General features: G+C 40.6%; 1 protein-coding gene across 5 annotated transcripts in view; it reads left to right on the forward strand.

The window, feature by feature from the left end:
* The first annotated feature begins 826 nt into the window (after nucleotides 1-826).
* CAPRIN2 (caprin family member 2) overlaps nucleotides 827-27692 on the forward strand; it is a 35868-nt gene continuing 9002 nt past the window's right edge. For 2 of the 5 annotated variants that reach the window (XM_069807615.1, XM_069807616.1), the window contains exons 1-14: nucleotides 1058-2462; nucleotides 4450-4512; nucleotides 8193-8279; nucleotides 10816-11054; nucleotides 12419-12501; nucleotides 14424-14588; nucleotides 15109-15152; nucleotides 16504-17349; nucleotides 22600-22731; nucleotides 22921-23008; nucleotides 23723-23778; nucleotides 24404-24514; nucleotides 26225-26335; nucleotides 26963-27115. In XM_069807615.1, coding sequence (XP_069663716.1) covers nucleotides 2121-2462; nucleotides 4450-4512; nucleotides 8193-8279; nucleotides 10816-11054; nucleotides 12419-12501; nucleotides 14424-14588; nucleotides 15109-15152; nucleotides 16504-17349; nucleotides 22600-22731; nucleotides 22921-23008; nucleotides 23723-23778; nucleotides 24404-24514; nucleotides 26225-26335; nucleotides 26963-27115 — 2520 coding nt within the window. In that variant the 5' untranslated portion in view covers nucleotides 1058-2120. Of the gene's footprint in view, nucleotides 957-1057; nucleotides 2463-4449; nucleotides 4513-8192; nucleotides 8280-10815; nucleotides 11055-12418; nucleotides 12502-14423; nucleotides 14589-15108; nucleotides 15153-16503; nucleotides 17350-22599; nucleotides 22732-22920; nucleotides 23009-23722; nucleotides 23779-24403; nucleotides 24515-26224; nucleotides 26336-26962; nucleotides 27116-27692 lie in introns of those variants that run through there. The other 3 variants (XM_069807617.1, XM_069807618.1, XM_069807619.1) reach the window with 3 other exon arrangements.

Consider the following 27692-nt stretch of genomic DNA (forward strand, 5'->3'; position numbering starts at 1 on the left):
TGTTGGAGGTTAACAGGTTTTTTGTAATTATTATGTATGTTCAGTGGGCTTAAGTGCTTTTACTAGCTACCAAGCGTTTACATGATTGGGTTGCATTTCTAGAGGACGTTCACACCTTCTGTTACGTAAGATGACCCACAGTCCTTGAAGTCTCCTCAAGGGGGTCCGTACTGGCCCAGAGGAACCCTTCTGCTGGTTTAACCAGGCACAGACCAACATCCCTTCCTGTCCCACGGCCACCCAGCCCACGCTAGCGAAAGGGTGCGACTGGGCCCCGTGTTGTGACGGGGTGGAGGCCGGGATCCCCTTGCCCTGGGGTGACGAGACCCTTTTCTCAGGGCTGCCTGGAGAGAGAGAGAAGCCAGCCTGTCCTGGGCCGACCGTTCTGAGGCTGCTGTGACACTAGACAGCAGATGTGTGACTAGACAGCGGATCACGGCTTCACGGGGGACCTGCGCGAAGGCTTCCCTCACGGAGAGAGCGAGGCACGGGGTGCCGTCGCGCCACACGTCCCTGCCCCGCGAAGCCGATGGCAGGCTGCGCTCCGCCAGGACGCCCTGTTCCCCACCTCCCGCCAGGGCCGTCCCTCAGGTCTCTCGCCCACGCAAGGCTCTGGAGGAGCACCAGCTCTCTCCCGGGACCTCGGCGCCTCAGCCCCCCAACCCAGAGACCCCCGGGCGGGGCGCCCTGACCTTCACAGGGAGACGTCCCGCCCCGCCCCGCTGACGGGAACGGCTCCCCGCCCCGAGTAACGGTCCCCACCCCTCCCCGCGTCACGTGAGGCGCGGCGGCGCAGAGCGGGAAGGCAGACGGGCAGGTGAGGCGGCGCCGGCGATTGGGAGGCGGGCGGTGACCTCCGCGGCGGGCCCCGCCCCGCCCCGCCCCGCCCTTCCGCGGCCGCTATATTAAGCGGGGGGCGGGCGGCGGGGCGGGCCTGAGCGTGTGCGGGCACCGAGGTGAGCGGGGAGGCGGGAGCGAGGCGGTGCGGGGCCGGGCCGGCCGCGGTCCCCCGCAGCCCGGCGGCCGTGAGCGGCGGCGGAGGAGGAGGAGGTGAATGCCCGGGACGGCGGCGCCGGCAGGAAGGAGCCTGCCGCCGCTCTCTTCTCCCTCCTCCGCCGCCCTGCTCGGGGCGAGGCGTGCGGGGTGGGCGGCCGGCGGCGGCCGTGCCCTCCCCGGGAGGTGCTTCCTCCGCGTCCCCGGCAAGGGCGTGACGAAGGGCTGACCCCGGGCTCTCCCCTCGGCGGGCCTCGGAGCCGGCGGGGTGGGCTGCGGGGGCACCTCCCTGCCCGCTGGCGGCGGCTGAGCGGGCGTCCCGGGAAAATGCGGGTTTTCTCCTCCTCGGCCCCTCGCCGTGGGCGGCTGGTGCCCGCGGGGGTCGTGTGCCGCAGGCCTCCGTGGCGGGCAGGGCGGCAGAAATGTGGTGTCATTGCTTCCCGGGAGCAGGTGTAAGTAAGTAGCTGAAGATGAGGGTGGCGGAGCATCTCTTGGAGAAATTCTCTGTTCAAGGTTAAAGCCCAGCCCCTCCCATCAAAGCTGGTGTCTTGCCGTGGCACAGGCACGGCTTTTGGATGGGTGTAGGCAGAGAGCAGTTCCTCATGAAGAATGATGCTGTTGTAACTGAGTGTGCCGCTTGCTTTATTAAGCGATTCTTTTTTTTTGGTCTTCACTTTTTCAATTGAAATCTTTTCGGTTTTAAATTCTCAGTTGGATTGCTGCAAAGGTCGTGAAGAGGTAAAACTGATTTAATGGGGCTAAGAAGAGGGGCTATACCTTCAGGCATGCCACTTCCAAATTTTCATTCAGGCTGCAGCCTGGATGCGAGGCTGGCGGCGTGATTTGCAATTGCTTGCTTGCAGTTTTTTCCCCTGTGGGTGATGTGTGCAGGAGACCTGCCTAGTTTTATATGGACGCTATATTGGGTTTCTGGAATCATCCCCTGTGCTGTCTAATTCTGCCTATGTAAAGGATTTCTGGTGTCTGGATGGGTGGGGAGACTTGAACAATACAAAGTTTGCCTTGCTTTGAAATTCCTGCTACAGATATTTTGAAAGGGTGGGGAGAAGAGTGAAAGATTGTGATAAATTCTAGCCAAGGCTTGGTTTTGTGGCTACACATTCTGAATGTGTGAGAAGAAAAGATGTAACTTTAAAAAGGGGAAGGGGGGAGAGATGGAGCTAAATAAAAGGAGTTTCTTTGCAGCTCCATCCATTTCAATGGTGCAGCTTTCCCAAGCCCCTTTCCGTTGCCCATCATCACCTTCAGGCCGGTCAGAGGAGGGTGAGGATAAGAGCATGAAGGCGGCCAAGCAGCAGGTGAACCCGTCTGGGGAGACCCAGCCTCCCTCCAGCCCCCTGCAGTCTGCGCTGAACTCGGCAGCCTCTCCTTCCCAGGCATATGAGACTTACATCGATAATGGGCTTATCTGCCTGAAACACAAGATCAGGAACATTGAGAAAAAGAAGGTAACTTGTTTTTCTTTAGTATGGCATGGCACATATTTAAGCTGCTAATTGTAAAACTCAGTGCCTATTTTATAATATCTGGAATAAGGTTGTGTGCGTATATAGAGAGTAATCATGGATTTTTTTAAAATAACCCATGGAAGGACCTAAATGTGGATTTGCTAGTGGGTTTTGTTATCATTTATAACCCCTCTATAGTAAAGAATGGTGTTCTTTACTCTTACTGTTCTGAAATAGGCTACTTGCATTTGGTGTTGTATAAGCATAACATTATTGTTTCAGAGAATCAGGAATGCAGCTAACTAGAAGCCTGCTCTCAGCTGCTGGCTTTACTGTGCATGCCCAATAGTTAGCAAAAGTAACTGAATGTTGATCAAAACTGGGGATGCTTCTCTAATGGACTGAATCAGTTCACAACTAACTTGGAACTGACTTGGAGATGGTTTATAGTCTGGCAGAAATCTGCATATTTCTTAGGTTGATTACATGCATCTAATATTAGGATGTAGAAATGTATGTAAAACTGGAAATTAGAACAGTGTTTCCTTGGACTCATTGAAACTTCAAATTATATTTAATAATGAAATGCCCTTCACTTTAAAATACAGAAGTCAGATTTATGCAAATATAGACAAATGTTACTTGCTAGAAAGCTTTTATACAGAAAGCCTCCGAAGTGTGCTCTCTTGCTTTGAACTGTGCTTTTCTGGGGTGGGGGGGGGAACAGAACAGTCTTAAGAATAGCTGAGGTAATGATACACCTAAGATATTGTGGCTATAGCTAGTCAGGCGTTTGCATTCTAAGACTTTCAGTTGATTGGCAGGTAACTGAAGGCTATGTGCATGATTTTTAACTGGGAAAATGCTATTTTCTGTAAAAGAAAAGAAATAATGGTGCTGTTGCTTTCAGTACTGGATCAGGATTACAAGTAAAGCAATTGTATGAATATGTTGTGCTTCTCTAAGTAAAAGCTTTGTGTCATGTCTTAGGGTGAGGAGAGGGAATAGATCAGACTTCTGGCCATGTGGCTAGGGGACTTAATCCTCCTGCAGGAGATGCAGTATTACTGCTGTCTCATGTCATGCATCATGCTGTAATTTTGAATAATGTCAGATAAGCATGTTTTCTTTGTGTGATTAACTGACTTCATGTTGTATTCTAATTCTGTCCAAGGAAGCTTATTGTTGTGAATTTCTCAGTGTCTTTGATTTTCACATGAGTGACAATATGGCCTCACCAGCAAATGAAAGTGTGACTTACTAAAATGAGTAAAAGTATTCCTAGTTCTAGGCTCCTATAGGTCCTGTGCCAGAAACACTATGTGGGTAGATACACAAATGAAATAGTATTCAACTTCATGGCAGTGAACTCCCCTTTCTTTTCCCTGTGTGCATAAGTAAGCTTGTAATACCAAATAGCTTAGTTTTGTATAGTTTACATCAGCTTTTAAAGTCTGTTTCAGTATATTAGAAATAAATCTTATTTCTCCCCTAAAGACATTAGTCCACTTTCTTAGGAAATAGTGCTATAAAATCTGGATGACATAACTGAAGCCAGTTTTTTGAAAGACACAGTCTGGGAAATTAAGTAGGATTATTCAAGGATAAAATAACTAAATTCCAGCATTGACTTGGAAAAGCTAAAAAAGCCTAATTTAAAGTAAGGACACTGGATGTATTTGGAGCCACTTAAAGATCTAGTGTCAATGCATTAGTATTTCTTCAATGAAACAAAGGTAGTAACTAAGAACTGAAAGATCAAACATAGGAAAGGGAAGTAGTCCTGGAGACTGAGATTGCCAAAGCAACAGCATAGCAAAAGTTTGTGTTCCTCTCTCCTGAAAATGAGAGGAAGTAGTAAAATTCCTATTCTGTTGCAGTATGTGGATGACTTAAAATACGGAAAGAATATGTAACTTCACTTGTACCCCATACTCCACATTAGATAGAAATCAATATTAAAAATGTATTTTGTGTTTTGCTGCAGCTCAAACTAGAAGACTACAAAGATCGCCTGAAGAAGGGAGAAGCCCTCAATCAAGACCAGTTGGTAAGTTTGCTTTATGCAGGAGTGGATGGCCTCAGAACCTTCAAACATGTCAGAAGGGGTAGGTTGCTAAAGGAAGTGGTGGTGTAGTTTTACAGGAGTAATGCTTGCAGGCTTGCAATGGTATTTTTTTTACAAAACCAAATGGACAAATTATTGGTAATTAAGCTGAATGGTGAGCCCACAAGCCGTGTCTCCTACTCTAACCTTTGCGTTGTGTACTGAAGTAATAGAAGGTCCTTGTTTATCTTTGCTCTGTAGGCTTTCAGCTTCAGTGCTGCTGCACCTTTATGTCTTGATGAGGTGTCTGTATGCAGCTTACATATATGGTATTGCAGTGTTGGAATCCAAACATCAAGACTTCTGGTGTAACTAATCCTCATGATATCTTCATTAACAGGTGTTACTTGAAATTGCCTGTTGGCTGCACAATGCTGTTGGTTACAGATAGTACAGTATAACTGATGAACAGTCCCTGTTGGTAGAAAGGAAGATGCTGGTCTAACTTGCATGGGATCTAAAGGCTTTCCTAACACAAACCTAGCTATGAGTTACTTAGTTGGGAATGCTTTCTTGTTCTTCTAGTGCTGCCATTAGATGGCTGGCTGTTGCCAGCACTCTCAAGTGCTGTTAGAGCAATGTGGCTGTTTTGTACCTCAAGTTGCTAGAACTTGGAATGTCAGAATTCACAATCACTAATCAACAAATGGGATCCGCTTTGTGGAGCTAGCTTAAACTTGCCTGATGTTAAAACAGTGGTTCTGGCTTTTTTTCTGTCTTGGACTAGAACAGATTCTAGAACTGAAACCAAGTTTCTGTAACATGAAAGCTATTGCTTCTTAAGCATGTCTGAGTAGCAGTGTCACATAATCCAAAGATGACTACTATTGCTGTAGTCATCTAGGAGTCACATTTTTAAAATGTACTTCACATGCTAAAGAACAGTTGTGTGACAAAGGGTGCTGACACTTCAGTGGTAGTGCTGATCCTGCTAATGAACCAGTTGGAAAAATACTTCATTGACTGTTAGGTTTATCACAGTGCAGCAGTAGGAGAATGCAAATACTATTTCCTTACTCTGAATCATTTGTAAATGAGAACTAGACATAAATGGGATAAGAGGGGAAATAACTTGCTACTTAAAAGTAGAGTAGACCTATTGGAGTGAATGATCATTTAGCACTTAACTACAAAATCTGATGTAGTATCTTGCCATCTCAAGAGCAGAAGTAAATGAACTAAATCTGATGGTATGAAGTAGGATGACGACCTTTTGGTTTCTCTAAATGGTCTGGAATCAGGCAGGCAAGAATCTTTTGTGTTTAGATCATAGGTGTTACAGTCTGTTTTCTTCTGCCACTAACAGACTATTGAACAGTATTCTGTGTTTGATTAGTCTTGAACATGTTTTAAAGCTATTTCTAAATTTGACTATTTATCTTTGGCATGCACCCTGGACTGTGAAAAGCTGTTAGGTGGAAGTGAGATTAAGATGTGGGGAACTAAAGAGGTAAAGGATTCTGTAGGTGTTTTTCTAGCAAATGCATCTAGCAGCACTAACTTTGGAAAATGGTAATTAACTTGGTTACTGGCTTTCAGTATTCCCAGCTGAGCTTAACTTTTTAAGTATTAGTATATTTATCCCAGTTTCTGGGATATCTCGGGTTTCTAAAATGGGGAATTAAAATTCAGTCTTGCTAGTGAACTGACCAGTGGTAGTCAAACTGTTCAGATGACTATTGCAGAAGCATATGTCAACTCATTATTTAACTAATAATCTAGTCAAGACCCTTGTTTCAGTGATAAAGATAGAAATACTGCATTTGTGCCTTTCAGATGCAAATTCCCAATGTATATACAAATACTAGGACCTGGTGATTGAAGCTAGTGCGGAGCTTAATAGTTTGGACACTTGCCTGAAGAAACCTAACTGCCTATAATACAGTGGAGCTCTAATATAACTTTATCATCTATATTTTTTCATTTTCTCACAGAGGAAGAAGTGCACATCTGATGATAAACTTGGTTTGCAAGCAGTTTGGATTAAACTGTAATTACTTGTGGTGCATGCCTGCTAGAGCTACTGTGTATGCTAGCCTTACTTTAGGAAACATTTGTTTCAAAAATTAGGAGCTTCCAGCAAGTTAAATGGTCTCACTGGCAATATTGTGCTGTTTTGCAAGCTGAGTAGACTTTCCTCAGTATTGTTCCTCCAGCATGCTGTTAATGAATGTTAATAACAGGTGTGACAAAGGAAAGCTATTGCTTCCCTGCAGGCTGAGTTATAGCTTGTCATCAGAGCAGTGGTAACTGTTCTTGATGTTTTCAGGTAGGGAGTTTTACTCTGGAATTTGCATTGTTAAAAGCACAGTTAGCACAATCTGTATAGTAAGTTGTTGGTGTTAAATTGTGAGTCTACCTCAAATGTGTGGGCATTAGAGCCTTAGAAGTCATTCTCCCAAGTGCTAAGTGAACTGGCTAATTAATTCTTAAAAGGTGCTTGATAAATTGTGTGAGGACAACTTAAACTACCAGATGAGTGCTTTACAGTAAATCCCGCACTTTGTTGTGTTGAGTAGTACTTAGGCCCAGTAATGTCTAGTATACTACAAATAAGTGAATACAAGTAACCGAACAATCAAACTGATTGAACAAATGAACATGTAACTTGTTTTCCAGTTGCTTAGGAACACATACAGAATTTGCATGTCCCAGATCTTATTGGGACAGATTAAGCTTTTGTCACTGCACTGATGAAACACTTATCAACACTAACACTACTTTGAAAAAGCTTTATATTAGACTGATGGGCCCATTCTAGAAAAACTTCTGATATCATGTCATAAGCATAAACCAAACTGAGTGTAAAGTGCATGTGAACAACTGAAATCTAACTTGTTACTTCCCAAGCATGCCTTACGCTGCCCATGTCTTCATACTATGTCTGAACTACAGCATTTTGCTATCTTCAGAGCTGTGGAGACTTAGAAAAATGAACTTACTCCTTAGTGGGGAAGAACTCGTTAAAAATAGGGTATATCAAAATGCAATTAATCTGCTTTAGTCTTTTGAAGACTGTCTGGTAAAATATCAATTAAAGCCATTAGTGAAGATAAGAACACTGCTTTATTTGTGGAAACTAAATTTGAAAGACTCTTTTCTGAAAGTATGACTTGCCTTCCATATTGTTTTCTTTCTAAAGTTTGTACACATTATCTGGAAAGGCATTCCACCAAGCATGAGGGTAAAAGATCTGTGCTGAGCTTGTTTGTCTCCTGTATTCCTTCCAGCTTTCATATCAGTGTCTGATTTTAAGTAGCTGCTTACCTCTGATTGCTGAGACCTATGGGAACAAAAGAAAAATGAAATAACTGGTATCCAGGCTTTTCTGTTTCAGCAATCAAGTACTGTACAAGATGTTGCCTGGAAAGTCTAATACAGACAAACTTGTAGGATATCTGTGTGGTGGTGTGAATTTGCTTTATACTGCATCTCAGTCATGGGCAAATGATATTCATAACTAGATTTAAAGTACCAGTTACAGACGTAGTATCTTTAAAAAATTACAATTTCAGAGAATTACACACTAAATGACTAGTTCTTGAGAATTTAAGCACAAGGGGATTGAGATGCAACCAGTAGTCTTAAGCATGAAAAATACATTTTTATCTATTCCTTTGTAGGAGGCAGTAGAGAAATATGATGAAGTAGTACACAACTTGGAATTTGCCAAGGAGCTTCAGAAGACTTTTTCAGGACTTAGCCAAGATGTAAGTATAAAATGCTCTTCCCTGTATTGTCAGGAGGTAACTGCAAAATTTGTGCTACTCTTCTAATGGCTACTTTTATATGCCAATATGCAGAATATTAGGAAGTTTCTATCTTGGAACTTGGGGGAACAATGTGCTTAAACTGTCTGGACTAGTGAGTAGAGCAGAGTAAATGCTGACAATTTCATGTACCACTGACCTCCACAATATGGTTATTCACTGGGTACCCCTGTAAGAACTTGTGCTTAAGTAAATTGAACCATTGGCACTCATCTGTGTTTGAAATTACTTTGGTTTACTTAGGTTTGAAACTAACTGTCTTGCTGGTAGCTTGTGCCTGAGCTGGACCCATCCCCTGCATAGGTGCAGACTGGTGGGGGAGCAGCTCCACTGGAAAGGACATGCAGGTCCTTGTGGGCAGCAGGCAAAGTAAATTAAGTGTACCCCTGGAGCAGTGAAGGCTACATTTAGAGTGAGGACCAGCAGATTAAGGATGACTGATTGTTTGGTACTTGTTAACCAGTCGTGTCTATTTCTGGTCACTTGGTACACAAAAGCTATAGCTAAACTTCAGTGAGTCCCTTGGTGGGCCTCTGAAGGGCTGGGGCCTGGAAAATGAGACCCGTGAGGAGAGCCTGGGAGAAGTGGGCTTGTTGGGCCTGGTGAAGTGAAGGCTTGGCAGGAGATGCAATATTAGCCTTCAAATACCAAAGAGATTACTGAAAGGATGGAGCCGGACTTTTTTTGCTGAGAGATGTGGTAGGAGAAGGAATGATCAAAAATTGAAATAGTAGGTTCCAACTAGATAGGAGGAAAATGCTCACTCTGAGAATAATCGAGCACTAGAGCAGGCTGTTTAGGGAAGTAGTAAAATCTGTCCTTGGATCTTTTCAAGACCTGACTGCACAAAGCTCTAAGCGATCTGGTATTGATTCAGTGTAGCCTTTGTTCTGGAGGCTGGGCTAGGTGACATACCAAGATCCTTTCCAAACAATGTTTTGATGTTTCCAGTGAGGGAAAGTGCTGGGGTTAAATCACTTTGGTTTCAGTGAGAAGTACAGCTCTCGGTAAAATTTTACTGAAGCTTGTGGAGTTTGCCACTTATTCTGCTGTAGTTGTCTCTAATTATGGCAAGTCACAGATTTAGTGCTTTATTTAGGCCTTTATTCAGGGTTTAAAGCACTACATAATTATTTCTATGTAAGCAAGTGTTTTGTCTTTGGAGAAACTGGTCTCTTGGCTCAAGCAAATACTATCCTCATGAAAAGATCTGATCCAAGGTAGTGCTGGGGATGCTAAACATGATTAGTCACTGCTCTGGCATTATTTCTCTGCCTCTTGCAGAATGCTGAAGGACTGGTAAAATGGCTTGTCTTGGTGTTGACTGAGACCCAAACAATTTTGCTAGAGAGGCTTTTCTTGTATATGTAGTAATTCCAGGTAGTGCAGTGAACCTCTCAGAGCGCTGTGAACAGAGATTTAAGAGCCTTTTCACAGTGTTGCTGCTTTGGGTTACCTCAGTAATTGTATGTTGAACATAGAAACTACTGTGCTGAATGTCAAAACTTGGATTGCTTCCTATTGCTTCTCTCTGTAGCTCCCCATAAAATACTGGAAATGAAGGTTTGTGACCCAGTGTATCTTTCTGTAGATGTTTTTAGTAATCTAGCATTAACTTCTACCAGTTCGTGTTTGTTCTTGAACTTATGCTATATTTAAAGGCTAACCCACTTTATTTTTTCCTTGGCTCTACTTCTACCTGTACGGATTCTACAGCCAATACCCATTAGTGGAACACTAGGGGCCATTCTGGCAACAATATCCTTGTATCCTTTACAGTGTGTTCTAGAAAACTAAATTTTCATAGATCTTGCAAAGAAACTTAAGATACCCCATACTGAGGTATTTTAAATTCTGCAGTTACTTGGATAGCTTCTGCTGCATAATAAGACCATTCTCCTCAAATGCATGAGGGCTGTGTATGTTCTGTGACTTGTGTTGTTGCTTATTTAGTGAGTGCTTCAGTCTTCTGCCAACAAATAAGAGTAACTGTAAGGTTCTGCTGTATCATTTAAATTGGAGTATTCAAAAGTGAAAAGGCAGTTGTCTCACTAGCAGAAATTTGAGAACTTCTGCATCACTACCTTCATGTGATAAATGTTAAAGGTCAGCTAGGCTTGGATTTGTGCATTGGTATCAATTCTGTATACTCAGTTGTGAATGCTGTTACAGTAAAGCAGATAGCAGGCATAATCAGGATCTAAATATCATAAAGGCATATCACAAGTGGAGCTACCAGTATCCAGTTTGACTAAAAGCTATACATGTAGAGAATTGGTAGGTAAATGGGGAGCTCTTCCAGAGGGGGAGCTTGAAAGATCTTGGGTATCTAAAGAGTTAGGAGCTTGTGTTATCTAACCAAAATTAGTTATTTTGATCAATGTAGGATGGTTAATTCTAGAACTTGATGTGTTTTATCCTAGAATCCTGTTACTAAACCATTGTGTTTAACTGTTGAATTCATGTATTGAAATAGCTGCTGAAAGCACAGAGGAAGGCTCAGCGAAGAGAGAGTCTATTGAAGCTTGAAGCAGAGAAGAAAAAACTGCGTACAATACTTCAAGTCCAGTATGTACTGCAGAACTTCACTCAAGAGCATGTTCAGAAAGATTTCAAAGGTGGTGTGAATGGTGCAATATACTTGCCTTCTAAAGAACTAGACTACCTCATAAGATTTGCAAAACTGACATGTCCAGAAAGAAATGAGAACTTGAGGTAAGATCAAGATTTTTGTCTGATTGGTATGCTTCATTCCTTACAGTAAATGTCCTCTTTGACACTGCCACATCTTGAAATATTATGGTTTGGGACACTAAAATTCTATTCAGTACACTTGCTTTAGTCTGAGACTAGGAATGTAGCAGATTTAACTTGCTTGGAGTTGTTAAAGGAAAGCTACAGAAATTACAGCCTCAGTTGTGCAAGTTACATACAAGCCCTGCCATCTTATGTCTCCCTGTGGCATTGAGGGGTGATAGTCCAATACCATCGTAAGCAGGGAGGCTGGTGGTGTGCTGCTTCCCTGAGTTCTCACTGTTCGTGAAGTAAAAAAAGTGTGGTAAACGCAGGAGAACTGTTCTATATTCCATTCACATGATCAGATGTGCTCCTTTATTCCAAAGGAGTGTAAGGTGGTAGTCCTGAGTCTCTCTTGCTACTAGCTTCAAAGTAGTTTTAAAAATTTGAAGTTTTTGATACCTCTGCACTAAATGTCATACATTTTAAGGTAACAGGTTGTCAACAGATGTAATGTATGTCAGTACTAACTTGGCACCATGGTTGTACTATGATGGCTTATGCTTAGCATGACAGCCTGTCTTTAAGATAGTGTAGTAAGAATTGTATTTAAATATGGAAAAAGTAGTTATTAAGTGGTAAGTTGAAACACTTTATGGATAAGAGTTATTTCCATATTCAAACAAGTTCCTAAAACTTATCACTTGTCATATGCTAAACTTGCCTAATCTTTACTCTTAAGTTAACTTCTAAGGAACAGCTGCTTATAAAAAGCTACACAATAGGAACCTCTCATCCCAGTGAAATAACTTTATTTCTAGCGTATTCTTGTTGTATTACACTTCCACAAGAAGCATAATCCTTTCCTTTGGGATACTAAATCATGGTGGACTTCAAAATCCATTGTCTGGAGGGGGTGGGTGGATGGATCATGGACCTATGTCAGAAGTTTCTCAATAACTAGCAGAGTGGCAGGAGCTGTTGATGGTTGCCCCTGCACATGTGTAACCAATAAACAAGGTGAGCAGCTGATCAAACAGCAATTGTTTCCCTGTCTGGGAATCCTGGCTTGGAATGAAGTCCAGCCATATGGTCTTGTGGGATAGTGCTAGGCTCTCTAATCTGTCTTAATTACCAACAAAAGAATTTACATTTGCTAGATTCAATCATGTACAAACAGATACAGATGAATCACTCGGTGGATAATGGGCTTAGAATTCACTGTATGTATATAGCCTTTATTTGGTAGGCTAAAATTTCTCTGTTAAAATGAGGGGTATTGGGATACTGCAACTCTTGATCTTGGCTATGATTCTACATGGTAAAACTGTCACTTGTTTTAGTGTTGAAGACCAGATGGAACAATCATCTCTCTACTTCTGGGACCTTCTAGAAGGAAGTGAGAAACCTGTGGTTGGAACAACATGTGAGTGTCTTGTCTAGAGAAATAACTTAGACATCTGAAATTTGTGTGCTACTGAAACATCTTAAAACCAGTGAATATACATGGAAGTCTACTAAATTAAGCACTTTCAAGTGTTGTGTGTAACTCAGTTATCCAAGGATGAACTGCTGTTTGTTCTAAGTTCTGTTTAAGTACAGATCAATAACAATACAGCATGCTTTCTTTTTCCAAGTAAAGACTTACTCTTCTGCCAATGTACTAGGACCTTTTTGAGGAAAAAATGGTAGTAATTTAAATGCTGATGCATGAATACCTTACAGAACCAGCAGTGGGAAGTGCTTTGGGTAATTATGTGCAAATGGGTTAAGATTGGAACACTGTTTCCAGCCATGAAATTGAGTGTAGTTGAGCATACTGATGTGTATTACAAAGCTTCATTGGCCCCAGGCTGGACGTCCTACAGCACTGAAGATTTTCTTCTTGTAAGAATTCTAGGCTTGTACCAGTTGTCTGACTACAGTGTAGGATACCATACTAAGGAAGGATAGTCATTAGTGGACCTTGCTGTGACCTCTAATCATGCACAGTGCAGTTATAGACCTGTTGCAAGTGTCCTCACTTTTCAAGCACACAAAAATCTGTGGCTTAGTTTCAAAAACCCCTGGTTGTAAGCCAACATACACATTCTGTGTTCTTATTTAGAACTTGCTTGTGAGGAAACTGTCCTTACTTGAGTTGTAGTGTCTTTCCTACTGCAAACAGACCTCGCTTGTCCTGTTTACTCCAATCTTGTAATGGCTGTGTGGCAGTAATCTTTCATTTGTCATCAACAAGAATGTTGTTGAAACTGTTAGACCAGAGCACTAATGTACTCTAATTTCCACATACAGACAGTTGAACTGTCAACTAAGTGTTAACTCTTGTCATACAGTTCTGGACAAAGTGCAAGCTGGCCCTGTATCTGTTGGCATGAATTGATAGTTGCCTAGTTATCTTGGACTCCAGACTTTTGTAGCTTTTTGGCTATCATATAAACTTTTCTGACTATTTTGTCAGTATCTCTATCCCTTTAGTGTCAGTCTTCTATCCTTTTGTGTGCAAGCTACACTTTGGATAAAGCTGTTACAACTTATTAGCATTCACTGCCTTGGAAGACAATTTTTTATATCTGTATTCTAGCTACTAATTCTTGTTCATATGGTTGTCACTGGTAGGGGTGATCTTTCACTGGGTATTCTTCCTATTCTCAAGGCTGCCCTGTCTCTTTCTCCTCTAAAACAATTTCTAGTATCACTGCTACTTCTGAGGTCTTTCTCTCTACTTTAAGCTACTGTCTCTTTTGCATAAAGGAGGAAACTGGACAGTGTGTCTCAGACTACACAGTTAAGTTTTTCTTCAACCATATTAGCATTGACTCTTTTCCAAAACTTCAGATTAAGTTTGGTCTGGAACAGTATCTCGCTTTCTCTGTCCCTGCTTGTTTTTGCAGTTCATAACTTTTTCTTCTGAGGAAGACTGAGACTTACTATCCTATCACTGGGAAGAGGGTCTTGTAAGGCAGTTCCATAGTGACTTAGTTTAGCTTTACCTATGCTACAGTCTGCACAACATGCTTTTAGTATCATTGCTGGCTAGCTTATAGATGGTAAACAAATCCCTTTCTAAGCATGTGGGAGAACAGGTGGCTTGGTGTTTAGCTTGTGTGCATTTAAACAAAAGCTGCAGTCTTACCTCTGGATTGCAAAGATGTTTTCAGCTGTAATAGATAAAGCAGTTTAACAAATACTTTCCTTTACTAAAACATTTTATTGCTGTAACTCAGTAAGATGTGTGAACTTGAAGTTGCGATTTATATAAAGTGGAGGAAGTAAGGAGTCTTGATCTGTAATCTGAATGCCCCTTACTTTCAAATTTTCATAACTTCATGGACTTTTACTCTTCAGATAAACACATGAAGGACCTGTTATCCAAACTTCTAGACTCTGGCTACTTTGAAAGTATTCCGACTCCTCGCACCACTGTGCCAGTAAAAGAATTGGAAGAAGAAGTAAATAGAAAATCTGAGAGAACAAGACAGATGTCAAAAGGAGAGTCTGTCAAAGAACCAGGTGGAATATTACAGTGTTCAATTTCTGTATCATAATGTTGGAATAAGCTTGAACTGAGCATTGATTTTTTTTCTTGCATAGCTTGATGCTAAATCTGATCCTATGCTGTAGCTGATTTACAATGTGGTAACTAAAATGGAACATGGAAGGCTTGCAGCCCTGTTATGGCTAATATTGTAGAAAAAAATCTGATTCATAGTAATACAATGTTTTTGCCTTCTGATCAAGTCTCCATGTTGAACATATGAGAATTGTCTGGTGTAGGGAATGTTACATATTAAAATAACCAAATTATGGATATTACAAAATGTTTCTTGCTTAACTCAACTTCTGCAAATGTAAAACCCAACCAGAAAATAAAAGCTTGTCAAAAAAAAATAGTATGTTGAATGACAAGCTGAGCTTTCAGAATATCTGGTTTAGCAATTGACACTACTATTTAAATAGAATTAGACTTGCTACTGTTTGGTCTGCATTTCTGCATTTGATCAGTTGAAACAAATTAACATCCTTTCTCTAGAATCCATTATGGAGCTTATGAAGTCTGAAATACAGCCACAGGAGGTAAGATACACCACTGCTAATTGCTTTCCTTTAGTATTGTGATTTATTAAACATAACTGTACTTCTGCAGCCCTTTTTTTAAACTTAAAAAGGGAGTCTGAACAGCAACTTAGGTGTTGCTTTATGTAGGAAGCATTAAAGACTTGGTTGCATTTCTATTTCTAACCCCAAATTTATGGCTTCTCTGGGGTATTCTGGGATAAATGGGGCAGGATTACATGAAGCAGTATAGTACTTTTAAGGCTCTGGCACTTCCCTGAATAAACCAAAGCATCAGCCTTTAGGGTGGAAACACACTGATCTTTTGTGTACTATGGGATAGAGAAAACATCTGCTAAAGCTGTCTCTAAAAGCTAAGCTTACTGCAGTAGGCTTGATATTGGTGTGGTTGAGAATGATGTAGGTCTTGCTCTGATTTGTCAGAAAGATAGGGATCCCCAGACAGACTTGTGTGCACAGGGGTGTGTAGACCTGTTTCAACAGCCCTTCAGACTCCCGAGTTAAGTACTCAAGCTTCAGCTGGCAATAGTGTAGAAACCATTAGACTTGGCTCAAAAGGTGGGGAGGGGTATCCTTTAGTAAGTGGAAATACTGGTTCTTAAAATGCTGGAATCCCTGCTTCCCAGGTATCCCACTAGAGGGTGTACTCTAGAACAAGTTTTTGTAACCTACTGGTAACACTGTTACCTGACTGTAAAGCTTTTCTGGAGACTTGTCAGAAAAAAATCTGAGCTAGTGAGCCTTGTATGTCCTTCACTTCACATATTTACTTCCTGTTTATGACAAAGTGGTAACTCAGGAAAACTTCAGAGCTCATCTTCATTGAGCTCTCAGACTTACTGACAGTAAACACAGCCTGGAGTTGCCGAAGTCCAGTGGTATTAAATCTGAGAATCTGAGGGTTATACGTGGTTACTAGGTCAAAGATTTTGGGTGAAATGGTGCTGCTATGCTTAGCAGAATGTCTACTAATATAGTGCCACAGCATTTCAGATGCCTAGGAGGAGAGCTACCTTTGTAAAAATCACAGTTGAACTTGATACTGTCACTGCCTAGGAACATCAGTTAACATTGAGAGTAAGGGTAATAGATTCACTCAGCTCAAGTATGTTTCACTTGTGCTGTTCAGGACTGTTTTTCATGCTTGTGTGGCATGCCAAGCAAAGCTAGTCTGCAGTGTTGTAGGGTAAAGCCACGGCTGTCCACATAGTTTCTATGGCTAGTGCTTAAACTGTCTAGGTTCTGCTTTTAGTCAGAAATTTTCAGTATCTGGGTGACTTAACTTAACTGACCTGAACTGTAGTAGCAAAATGTTTTCTTGGGAGCCATTAAGTTTCTCTGGTCTATATAGTTTCTCAACAGGCGTTATTTGCCTGAAGCAGAATACTCTGTCAAGAAGAAGCCAGAAGAGCCCAAATCTTGGGAAGCTGAATGTGCTAGAAGGCAAGAACCTCCAAAGTCTTGGGAAATGCTTGTTGATATTGAAGAGCAGGAACAGAAGCAGAAACAAGAGACCTTAAAGCCTTGGGAAGCTCGTGTTAGGCAGCAAGAACCAAAAAGATCAGATTCTCCAAAGCCTTGGGAAGCTCATGTTAAAGAGGAGGAACAGAAGCGTGAGTCTACAAAGCCCTGGGAGACCCGTGCTGAGGAGGAAGAACAGAAGAAGCAAGAAGCTCCAAAGGCCTGGGTAGCACGTGTCCGAGAGGAGCAGGAGTCCCCCAAACCTTGGGTAGCAAAGGTTAGGGAAGAACAGGACCAGAAGAAACAGGAATCACCTAAGCCATGGATAGCAAAAGTTAGGGAAGAGCAGGAACAGAAAAAGCAGGAGTCCCAAAAATCTTGGGTAACTAAAGTTAAGGAAGAACCAGAACAAAAGCAGGAATCTCCAAAGCCTTGGGTAACCCAAGCTAGGGAGCAACCAGAACAAAAGAAGCCAGAGCCTGTGAAATCATGGGAAATGCCTGTTAGGGAAGAGCCAGAGCAAAAGAAGCAGGAGCCTGTGAAGGCTTGGGCTGCACATGTTAGGGAGGAGCCAGAACAAAAGAAGCAGGAGACTCGAGAGGCTTGGGAAAAAGCTGACAGGCAGCAGCAAGTATCATCACAGCAGTTACAGAACCCTCCGAAGTCCTGGGGAGCTGCAAGTGTTGGGCCAAAGGAGCAGATGGGGCCAAAGAAGTTTGATATGGAACCCAAAGAAGTGAGTTGGCATATGTAGTATTACCTGTCATAAGCTTTTGACACTAGTATATTGGACTAAAGCTACCTATTAGCAGAGGCTTTATAAGGTGCATTTTGTAGGCCTATATTTAGATTCCTATTTCATTCTTTCTTGGGGGAAATTATTCTGGCAGTTAAACTTTATATTTGAATAGCAAGATGGTCTGCTTTGCTTTTTACATCAACACAGTATTGCTGTGTTTGAGCCTGGAATAACTGCTTTATGCATAAGACAGAAGAATTAACTTAGTTCATCCCTAGCTATTGGCTCTGTCCACTGTTATCAGTACAAAGCAGGTATGAGTCATCCAGGGATCAAATACTTTGTCTGTGGCTGCATGCAAATAGCACTTCAGTAATTTTTTAGGCTTTTGATTAAAATAGCTGCTGATTCAAGAGAGATCTAATATCTAGATCAAGCAATACCAACTGTACAGGGGCTTAAATATGTATTTCCAGATGAATGCATAAACCATACTGCTATCCTGGAGAGTCTAACAATAGCATAGTTTGTTTTAGAAATGTAAAATGAAAGCTATTGCAGGGCTTACAGCTGAGCAGGCTGCTAGCCTCTGGTTACATACCTTCTTTCTCACCTGTGCTTGGGTAGCAACAATTCTGATAACTCTAAAAATAAATAACTGAATTCTGCTTTGTCTACCATCTTATGTCATTAAGAGCAGTGTTTAATCTAGAGTTAGACTTCAGGAAGAAAATATGGGGAATTGAGCAATTATCTTATACACAATGTCAGCACTACTATCTTGTTTCTGCAAAAAAGCAGAAATCAATCCATTCCATATTACTCATACCAAATGATTAAGCTTAACTCTTGTCAGTAAACTTGGCATAACTGAAAAATGGATGTTCTTGTGCCTAGAGGCGGGAGCGCAAACAGAAGGTTGAACACGAAATTAAAAGAGTATGTAACATGCAGCACTGGGTTACAAAATGGGATTAAGGTGTTTTGGCTTGATTCATCTTTACACTCAAGCTGAATAGACTCTTGTGTTCACTGGTGGTGGTGGTACAGGTACAAAACCTGGTTGCCTCACTAAGTAACTCTGAGCACAAGTAGGTGTTGTGCACCCAACTATGTGTAGTATTACTGAAACTATCTAAGTATTGGAATAGTCTCAAGTGCTTTAAGATGCCTTGGAATTTCTGGTGTCAGATTATCTTAAAGCTTAAATACAAGATGCTTCCTAATGAGATGGGGCTCTTATTTTTATATAGGACAGACAGATGGATAGCTTAAGTGGTGGACAAAACTTTGATGCAGTAAGGAAAAAGGAGGGTCTCCAGTCAGTTGGAGAAACTTGCTAACTGCCTAGGAATTTTCATAGTAATGTGCAGGTGTGCATGTCAGCAAAATTAAATGTTGGAATGTGAGGTTGCTTAAGCTGGATTGCTGAATTAAGTAAACAAAGCATGTTTTTAAAGTATTCAAACTTTGATTTACGTAGACCATGGTGAAACATCAGCTGGCTTATTTTTACTTAGTATCTATTGACAAATGCTAATATCAAAAGTATATTGAATGAGTAGAAAATAGTGTGCTGTCAACCTAGCTAGTTTCTGTAATCATTTTTTTAAAAGATATCTTTGACTTTTAAGGTGCATGTAAAGAACAATTAATCATATTAAACTTTTTGGATAATGAAATTTCTCTTGCCTTTGCTTATGTGAAGAAAGGAGAGTCAGTGCAGTGCTATAGCTGGATCCATTTCACTCCCAGGGAGAATCTATAAATGACCTTGTGTGGGATCTAGGCATGGTAGATAAAAGGCCTATGTCACTGCTGCTGCTTTCTGGAGCTGAAATTAACCTTTGTTTACTCCCTGAAATAACTGTTAGAGCTCTGAGATCTTTTAATAAACTGCTAGGTTTTGAGATCTTAAAATATGCTTATTTAACTTAAGGTATCATAAGATACAATACTGAGGAAGTTGAGCCTGAGACAGCAGAGTGAGCTGATGTGCAGGCCTGTTAAACTGTTATTCTATTTAAATGCTTGTGCAATGTGTGGACCAGCAAACTTGGTTAGAGCTGAATTTGTGGCCTGCTATGTGAAAGCAAACCAGTCTGGCTTGTGCTTTCATCCAGTGCCATTTAATTCATACATGCTGTGAATGCTGCTCTGAGTAGAAAGTGAATGTTAATTGTGTATCTACATGGCACAGCTGGTGATCACTGTTGTGATTACAGTTTAGGTATCACCATTCCAGCTCATTACTCCACAGCTAACAAACCTGAAGAGAAATTGAGGTCCTGTATTGTAGAATGGAGTTTTACTAGTATATGAGGTGGTTGAAAGTATGTAAGATTAGTGTTATGTGTAAGTAGACCTTCAGTCTCTAAAACAATTCAAGCTTTAACAGGAGTACCTGGTGTATTGGCACTGTGACTAGTAAAATTCCAAAGTGGTCAGTGTGCCTTTATGCTGGTTTACTTGCAATGGTTTAACAGGTCCTAAAACAAATTCTAGGTATTTCAACTCCATTTTTAGTCAGTTCTCTGGAGATATGTCAAAACAGTTTTTGCTGAATGTATATGTAGTGTTGAAGTTAGGTTTCAGAAACATTGTTATGACAAATTAGACCCTAAAGTTATCAGTGCTGTGTAAAACTCTAACCTGAATGTTGCTTGAACCACCAATGTGAAGTGATCTCAGCATGTATAAGTTTTGATGGGAGCTGGACTAACAGGTTACTAAACTCAGAACCTGCTACCAGCTTGTAATGACTTCCAGAAAAAGTATCTAGCTGTGGGCTAGAAAGAAAACTTGGCTTAAAACCATCTTAAGGATGTCAAGTACCTGCTCTTTTTTTCAAAACATCTTTTTATAAAGGCATAAAACTGAAAATCCTCTCACTTCCTGATACTTTTTTTGTGTATGCTCTCTGTTGCACTTGAATATTCTAGTTTTGAACACCTAAGTACCAGGAAAACAGCAAATCAGTATGAGGTAACTTCACTATAGCTACTTCTGGCTGGTGTATTTTAATATATGCAGGAGCTAGAAAATAACTTCTACAGAATGGAGAATCTCAATATTTCAATCCTGGCTTAAAGCTCTAATATCGTTTATGTAACCCTGTATGCTTGCTCTTCTAGTTGAAGTAAAGAATGATACCAGCATAGTGCACAGAGTGTGAGCTGGGGAAGGAGATGAAGACTAACAAATTGTAAAAGCATACAGAAGATTGTATCATCTTTTCAACCACAAGTGAAACACTGCAATCTCTTCTGCTTCCATGCTCTTGAGGCTGCTTTGACTTGTTTGTGTTTAATGTGCAAGTCTAACTTACGTAGCTAGTGGACAATCTTAGTAGCTTCACACACTGCCAGACTTGACCTGGTTATGTTACTTTAAAGGTGAAAAGCTTCTGTTATCTGTTTACAAACATACAGAACCAGTTTGGTAGTGTACTTGTGTCTTAGTAAACTGTAGTGAGGAGGAAGAGGGTAACAGAAGCATTAATCAGTTTGACCCATAAAGGATTTACTGTGACAGCAAGTGTTTTAAGATTAAGTCTGCTTGTCAGTGAGGGCTAGAAGTGGACAGGAAGATTCAGATTCCTAGTAACTTAATCTATAACTTGCTGAGACTTAACTTTATTCAACTGTATCTTTTGTCCTGCACTTAGATCCTTAATAGCTTTAGTTCCTGTTCATTATTGTAAACTATACAGCAATATAAACTTGCATGGTCAGTAGTTAAAGTAGTGCTTGTGCATCAAAGTCTAATTAAGATAGAAGAGTGCATCTCGTACTATGCTAGCTCTAGAATAAAGTATAACTTCTTGGAACTCAACAAGTAGCTATTGTGTGAGCCACATAGATATTAGAAATGAAGTCCTCCAGAGTTACTGATGTGCTGCATGTACATGGATTATGCTTTGTGAAGCTCACTAAACCCTGCAAGCTTCTTCCCTGTGCATGCTATTGGAATTCCTCCAAATGCTAGTGATTAGTTTCAGATAACTGTTGAAGAGGAAATGCAAGAATGTTTGGGGGCTTGTTGTCCTAAAACTGGACAAAGAGCATTTCATCAATCTGTTTTGAATTTAGTGTGACAATTAAATGTTGACACATATACTCTTCTGCCATATAGTATCCTAGTGACTTCATACAAATACTCAACTCTACTGCTATACAGTATATTTAAGTAGTAACCTCATACTAGAAAGACAAATGTTTGTACTGTAGGAAAGTACAGGCTTTCACATGTTCCTGTGTCCCAACATTTGGGCCAGTTGAAATAATGCAATTAATGTCTTCAGATTTGCTTCCCTCTAGCTTTACAGACAACCATAAGAGCAGCAAAGCTTTAGAGAATCACTAAAAAATGTTTTAAAAATACTTATAACAAGCCTACCTCTTCCTCAAGCTGCTTTCAAAAGACATGTTAGACTAGACAGTAATATTATTGTCACTCTAAATAACAGGGCTTCTGCTATTTAAGGAGTTTACTATCATGATTTTTGATACCTTAGACTTGGCTGTTCTCTGATGAAATGTTTCCCTCTTAAAGTGAAGTGAGAACCTGTTGGGGTGAACTGTTAAGGGACCATTTGAAACAATCAAGGAGTAATAAGGCCCTGCAGAAGTCCTTATTTAGCTACAAAGTTAGGCTCCCATGTGGGAGCACAGGTGTATTTTTCATGCCAAACTTTGAAAAGTTTAATGTACTACTTTCTGCAGGAGCTGGTGCATTGAGAGTAGCTGGCTTGTTAGTGGAAGAACTTTGGTCTAATCCCGAGTAACCTGCTTGCAATGTATCTCTTGGGGGCAGTTTCTTCAGAATGTCTGGAAATGCCATCCTAATAAAAGATACGTACTTACTGGTATGGGCTCTACTGGGAGGAAGTATGTTTTAAACCTTGAGTGATGCAGCTTTGACTTTTAAGTTTGGGCCTTCAACTTAAATATGTGGGTTTCCTTAGATGAAGGTGCCTAATTTTGCACTAAATGCAGGCAACTTGCTGTCTTCTGTACATTTGACTGTAAGAAACTGAAGTGAATTGAGTCTGTGGCTTAAATGGTTGTGGCAACAGTAAGCTGATTTTTTTTAACCAAGTGAAAGCTTGATTCAGGAAATATCAATAACAGCACAGAATTCCTTGGCCCATGGTGTCTGATGCCTCTAGGTTGCTCTGGGAGTATATTGGATAAGGCAACTTGTCTTGCTTCCAATATTAGATTTAATATCTTTTCTCCTTATTAGGTGCCTAAACCTGTACATCAGCCAGCTGCAGAATTTTGCTCTACTTCAACTCTTCCAAAAGATCCAGTATTGAGAAGGGAAAAACTTCAGGATCTGATGACTCAGATACAAGGGACTTACAACTTCATGCAAGTATGTTTTTCTCTGCTCTTGTAGAACAAAGCTCCAATTCCTACTGGTTTAGGGAAAATGGTATTAACAATGCATGTTTGCACTGAATGAATGAATCTAGCTGTAATTAGCTAACAGCAACTTGTCAAATGAGTGTTGCACGTGTATCTAGAGTTTAATTTTTTCTCCCAACTGATCTTTTTTCAAAAGGAGTCCATTCTGGATTTTGATAAAGCTTCACCAAGTGCCATTGGTTCATCCCAACCACCTTCAGTTACTCCAGCAAGTAGTCCTGTAGGTAGGTAATACTATAAGTGTAAATTGTGTGTAAGATTTTGCAAACACTAACAGGGTTCGCTTGGGTTGTAGATCAGTAGGCCTGGTGAAGACAGCTTGTCAAATTATAAAGAATACCAATGATGGAAAAAAAGGCAGTCTGAGCCACTTAACTGCTTATTTGTTGCTGGAGGTGGCTTAAGTTGGTGCATCTGCCTGGAAATTGAATCCTTATATAATCACTGACTGGCATGTGCATCTGAACCCAGCTGCAGAATTGACATGCTTTATCTGTGTAACAAACTTGTCTAGATGTGGTGTATATAGACAAAAGCTGTGAATAAGCTCAGGATAAAGAGCAGTTACCTACCTACCTAGAAAACTGGAACTTTCTACAATGGGCCTTCTTAAACTGTTTGGGTGGCTCTTGGGCTATAAAACGTAATTACCCAGTTATTAAATACTTAATTGCTTTTTTATCTGGAAAGTGGGTATCTCTTTTGTGGTAGAAATATTTTTATCATTAAATACCTGTCCTCTTTCACAAAAAACCTGAAGTTTTCAGTTGGGATAGTTTACTGATGCAAGTCTCAATATTTGCAGTGCATACACTAAAAACGGTATGTGTCTTCATACACCAAATATTTTCAAAAAGTAGAACTGCAGACTGAAAACTATATGTAGTGTTTGAATTTAAAAGTAAATGTTGCTTAGTGCATTCTTTTTTTTTTTACAGCTTCAAAAGAACAGAAACTGCCAGGTCAGAGTGATTTTCTTCAACAGCCCCTTCAAGTAAGTTGCTTAGGAATGCCCTGAAGAGGCAGAGCTGTAGCCAAGGAATGATTTATAGGTTATTCACTAGGATAGACTTAGTACTTTTAATTGTTCTTCTTGTTGTTAGTAGTTTTGTAACAAATTTCCTGTAACTTAGTAGCTTACAAGTCAAAGATCACTCCAAAGCTGACAGAGTTGGATGCTCTTCTGCTTGAAAAGCAGCAACAAATGTTTGAAATTTTTTGAAGTAAAAAGTATGTTGAAGACTTGCTGAGATAGTTTGAATATTTAACCCATAGGTTCAAATCCTAGCTAATAACTGTGTGCAGAGGAACCTGCTGCTTTTTTTCTTAGTGCATGTCTTCATCTTTGAGATCCTGGCTTATGCCAAAGATACAGTGTCTCAAGCTTTGGCAGCCATGGTTAAGCGAACCTTAAATTCACTTACTGTGCTTGTGTGTCTTGCTACTTTGGCTTTTAAATAGGTTTCCTTGCCACTAACGAGAATTCTTAAGAAAGTTAAGCTAACTGTTCAAAGCACTTCAGCTCCTGCCTCATTCTGAGGTTTACTTGGAAATGTTCACAGTGAAACCAAACACTTAAGAGAAAACTGAGATAAGGTTTTGAAATCTCTTTTTGCAAGGCTGCTGCTTCATCCATGACACTGCATGGTTCAAATACTTCCCTAGCATCTGCTGATCAGACTCTTTCTGGCTCTGAAACTGAAGACTTGGTGACACCACAGACACAACAGGTAATATACCCTGTACTTCATTGGCATTCAAAGATCTGTGTGATAGCTAGCCCTAACAGAAAGCTGTGGTGGGGCCTCTCCTGAATAACTATACTTGAACAACATACAGGGACAGAATGCAAGTGACAGCAATAGTATAGCCTACATTCTTGAATACATAAAGGAGGTTGGAAGAGTCTTCCTAATACTGCATGAGTGCAAAGTGGCCAGTCTGCCCCTTGAAATGGGAAGGGTGTGGGATGAAGAATGCAGGCTAGAAAGTGTGGTGCATATTCTTGTGGGAACATATGAGCAGCATAAATATTTGCTTTGGTTACAGTGTAGAATACTCCCTCTAATGACAATATAGAGGATGCATAAATTGGGATGGAGTTGTCATGAAATAGCAAACTTCTATGTAAGCTGAAGACTGAGATGTGTTCTCTCAAGCACTGACTGAAGAAGTACTAGGGAACTGACTTTCTGATGTTCAGCCAAGACATCAAACTTTGCTTTCTTAACTGTGTTTATGTGCAGTTAAATCTTCAACTAGCATTCAAATATTGTTTAGAGCTGAAAATAGTGTTTCAATTTATGCAGATCGTGGTCTTAAAGACTTCTTGCAGAGTATATTGCTGTGTTCAGAAACACAGCTGGCTCTTTCCTGTTGGACTCTCTAATACAGTGTATGTAGCTTATAATGGGGAAATGTTCATGCTTTTTAAATGTGTTTTGCTGATGTACGTGCTATTATCAGTATACTGTGCATGTAGCATTTACTCTATTCCTTAATATACTATATAGTTGAATATAACAGCCTTGACAGGGATATTCTAGTCTTGCTGCCTCTTGAATCAGCAGTTTTGGCCTGGTTCTTGACACCTTCTCTCACTTCTGCAGTGTCATAAGACTTTTTGTGCTGACAAGGATTAAATACCTTTGCTGTTTAATATGCATCCAGAAGACTTGTGCTGTGCTATAATGTAGAACATCTGATTTAGTAGAGTGTTCTGAGTTTTTTGCTAACTTATTGTTTGGAATTAGGGTTGCTTGTGCCCTGCATATCTCTAGTCCCTTAGGCTTGAAGTGTGGTGTCTTTCTTTTCCAGTCCTGCTTTTCATGGAAACCAGTAGATAAGCTTTGTTTGGTCCCAGCACAGCCAGGGAATACACTCCATGGTGACAGTGCACTCTCCTGGTATGCAAGTGCATACCAGTTCTGTCTGATGCACATGGGATGGTATACATTGTGAGAAAGGGACTGGTAGTCTTTAGCCCTAGGGTATGTATCTAAGTATAAGCAATTCTTAAACTTAGCATTACAAGTGTGAGCTAACTATAGAACATGCAAGTTTTGCAAAAGCAAACCAAAGTTTGGCTCTTGTTTGACAGAGCTTACCAGAAGCCTAGCATCAGACATGCTTTTGCATTTAATTCAGTGAGACAGGTGTGTCAGACTTCACTGTGAATAACTGCTTGAAGCAATATACAGTTCTTAATTATCTGACTTTGCAGGGCTAGTTGTACAACCTGTTGTGTAAGAAGGGTAATCTAAGTCTGAATCTCTAGAGCTAATTACTTGAAGCTTTTGGTTAAGATGATTTAGTACATTTACTTTGGACTTAATGTTTGTCATGGTCTTTCAAAATCTACTTGTTTCAACTTATGCACAGAACTTTGTGCTTTCCGCAATACTTCTTGTAATAGCGGGTGCATGTATGCCTTCTTCTAGGCATCAGCATCACTTTCTCAAGAGACTGAGAAATATACTTCCCAGCCACTGTATCAGACAAGTTCACGTATTTCTGAGCCACTGATACCTAAAAAGATTGAAATTGCCCAGGTAAGCTATCACAATACAGGTAAGGTAAATTGGTTGCTGAAATGTGTCTAGAGCCTTACATTCCTTTTTTACTTCTGATGCCTATAAATATTGGTGTTCTAAATCAACACTTCATTTTGCCATCTGCACAGATGAGACCTAGTGCTGGTTAATACTTTGTCTGGACAACTCAGCATTGTTTCTAATCTGAAACATAATTGATTGGGAGGGGAAAAAATAAAATCCCCTAAACTTTAAGTTCCTTTGGAAAAAGAAGTCCCTTTTAATATCAGCTAAAGAATCATCTTGCAATAAATGGAACAGAAGGCATTCTATGTTTCCTTAGTGGTAGGAAAAAATACCTAATGTCTCTTTATTGTCAAATTATTACAATGAGTGGTATGTATAGTAGCTCATAGGCACATTTCACTTAATCAGCAGAGACTGCAATAGAAGTACTGTTTGCTGAGGATGCACAGCAAGATTTGAAATTGTAAGCAAAAGCTATTTTGTAGCTCTACTATGTCCAAATGTCATCCTGTAGAAACTGCTGACTTCTGTCAGTCTAGGCTTTAGAACAAATTAACTGCTTCTGTTACTGCCTGATAACTATCAAGTGACCTTTCATTACATTTGTTCTTCCCTCAGGCAACTATTCCCCTCCCAAGTGAGCCACAGTCACCATTGCCTACTTCAAGCACCTCCATGTCGCCAGTACCACCAGCGCAAAGCTTTCAGTCTCCTCCAGCAAGCAGCAGTTCTGTCACAATAACAGCAGCTCCCTTTCAGGCTATGCAGACTGTAAGTATGCAACTTGAGGCCACAGAAGAATAATTGACAATTATGCTAATAACTTGGTCCTGATACTGGGGAACTGACTCCTTTTGATATAGTACAGAACTTGATAGGTCATTTGATGTTTTAATGTTAACCTAGATTAGAACTCTGCTTCTCCAATGCCTTCAGAACTTAAACCAGGTCATCTAAGAACAGAGATCCTGGTTTTGCTCTGTATGGTCCCAAAATCTAATACTGGGATATCTTAGTAGCCTCAAGGAACTAAGAGGGAGAAGTCAGACCTGAAATAAACAGATTTATAGCTTTGCCCCAAGGCAAAGTTGGCTGTACTTAAACTGTTTTTATGCATAGGTCTCAAATAATGACGACTGCAGAGGAGAGAGGGAATCCTGAAGTATATAGTTGTTAGGACTAAAAGCTTCCTGAGGCCTGAACCTGTCTTGCTGCTTTTTAAACTGTTTGCTTTAGTTGGGTAAAACTCATTCCACTGGAATCATGGAAAATATGTCCTTGATAAAGACTGGTGTAGCTCATTATCCTATCTTGCTAACAAGTAGTCAAAATAGATGTCTAGGTAATA

The sequence above is a fragment of the Haliaeetus albicilla genome, chromosome 19, assembly GCF_947461875.1.
Source record: "Haliaeetus albicilla chromosome 19, bHalAlb1.1, whole genome shotgun sequence".
Lineage (NCBI taxonomy): Eukaryota > Metazoa > Chordata > Aves > Accipitriformes > Accipitridae > Haliaeetus > Haliaeetus albicilla.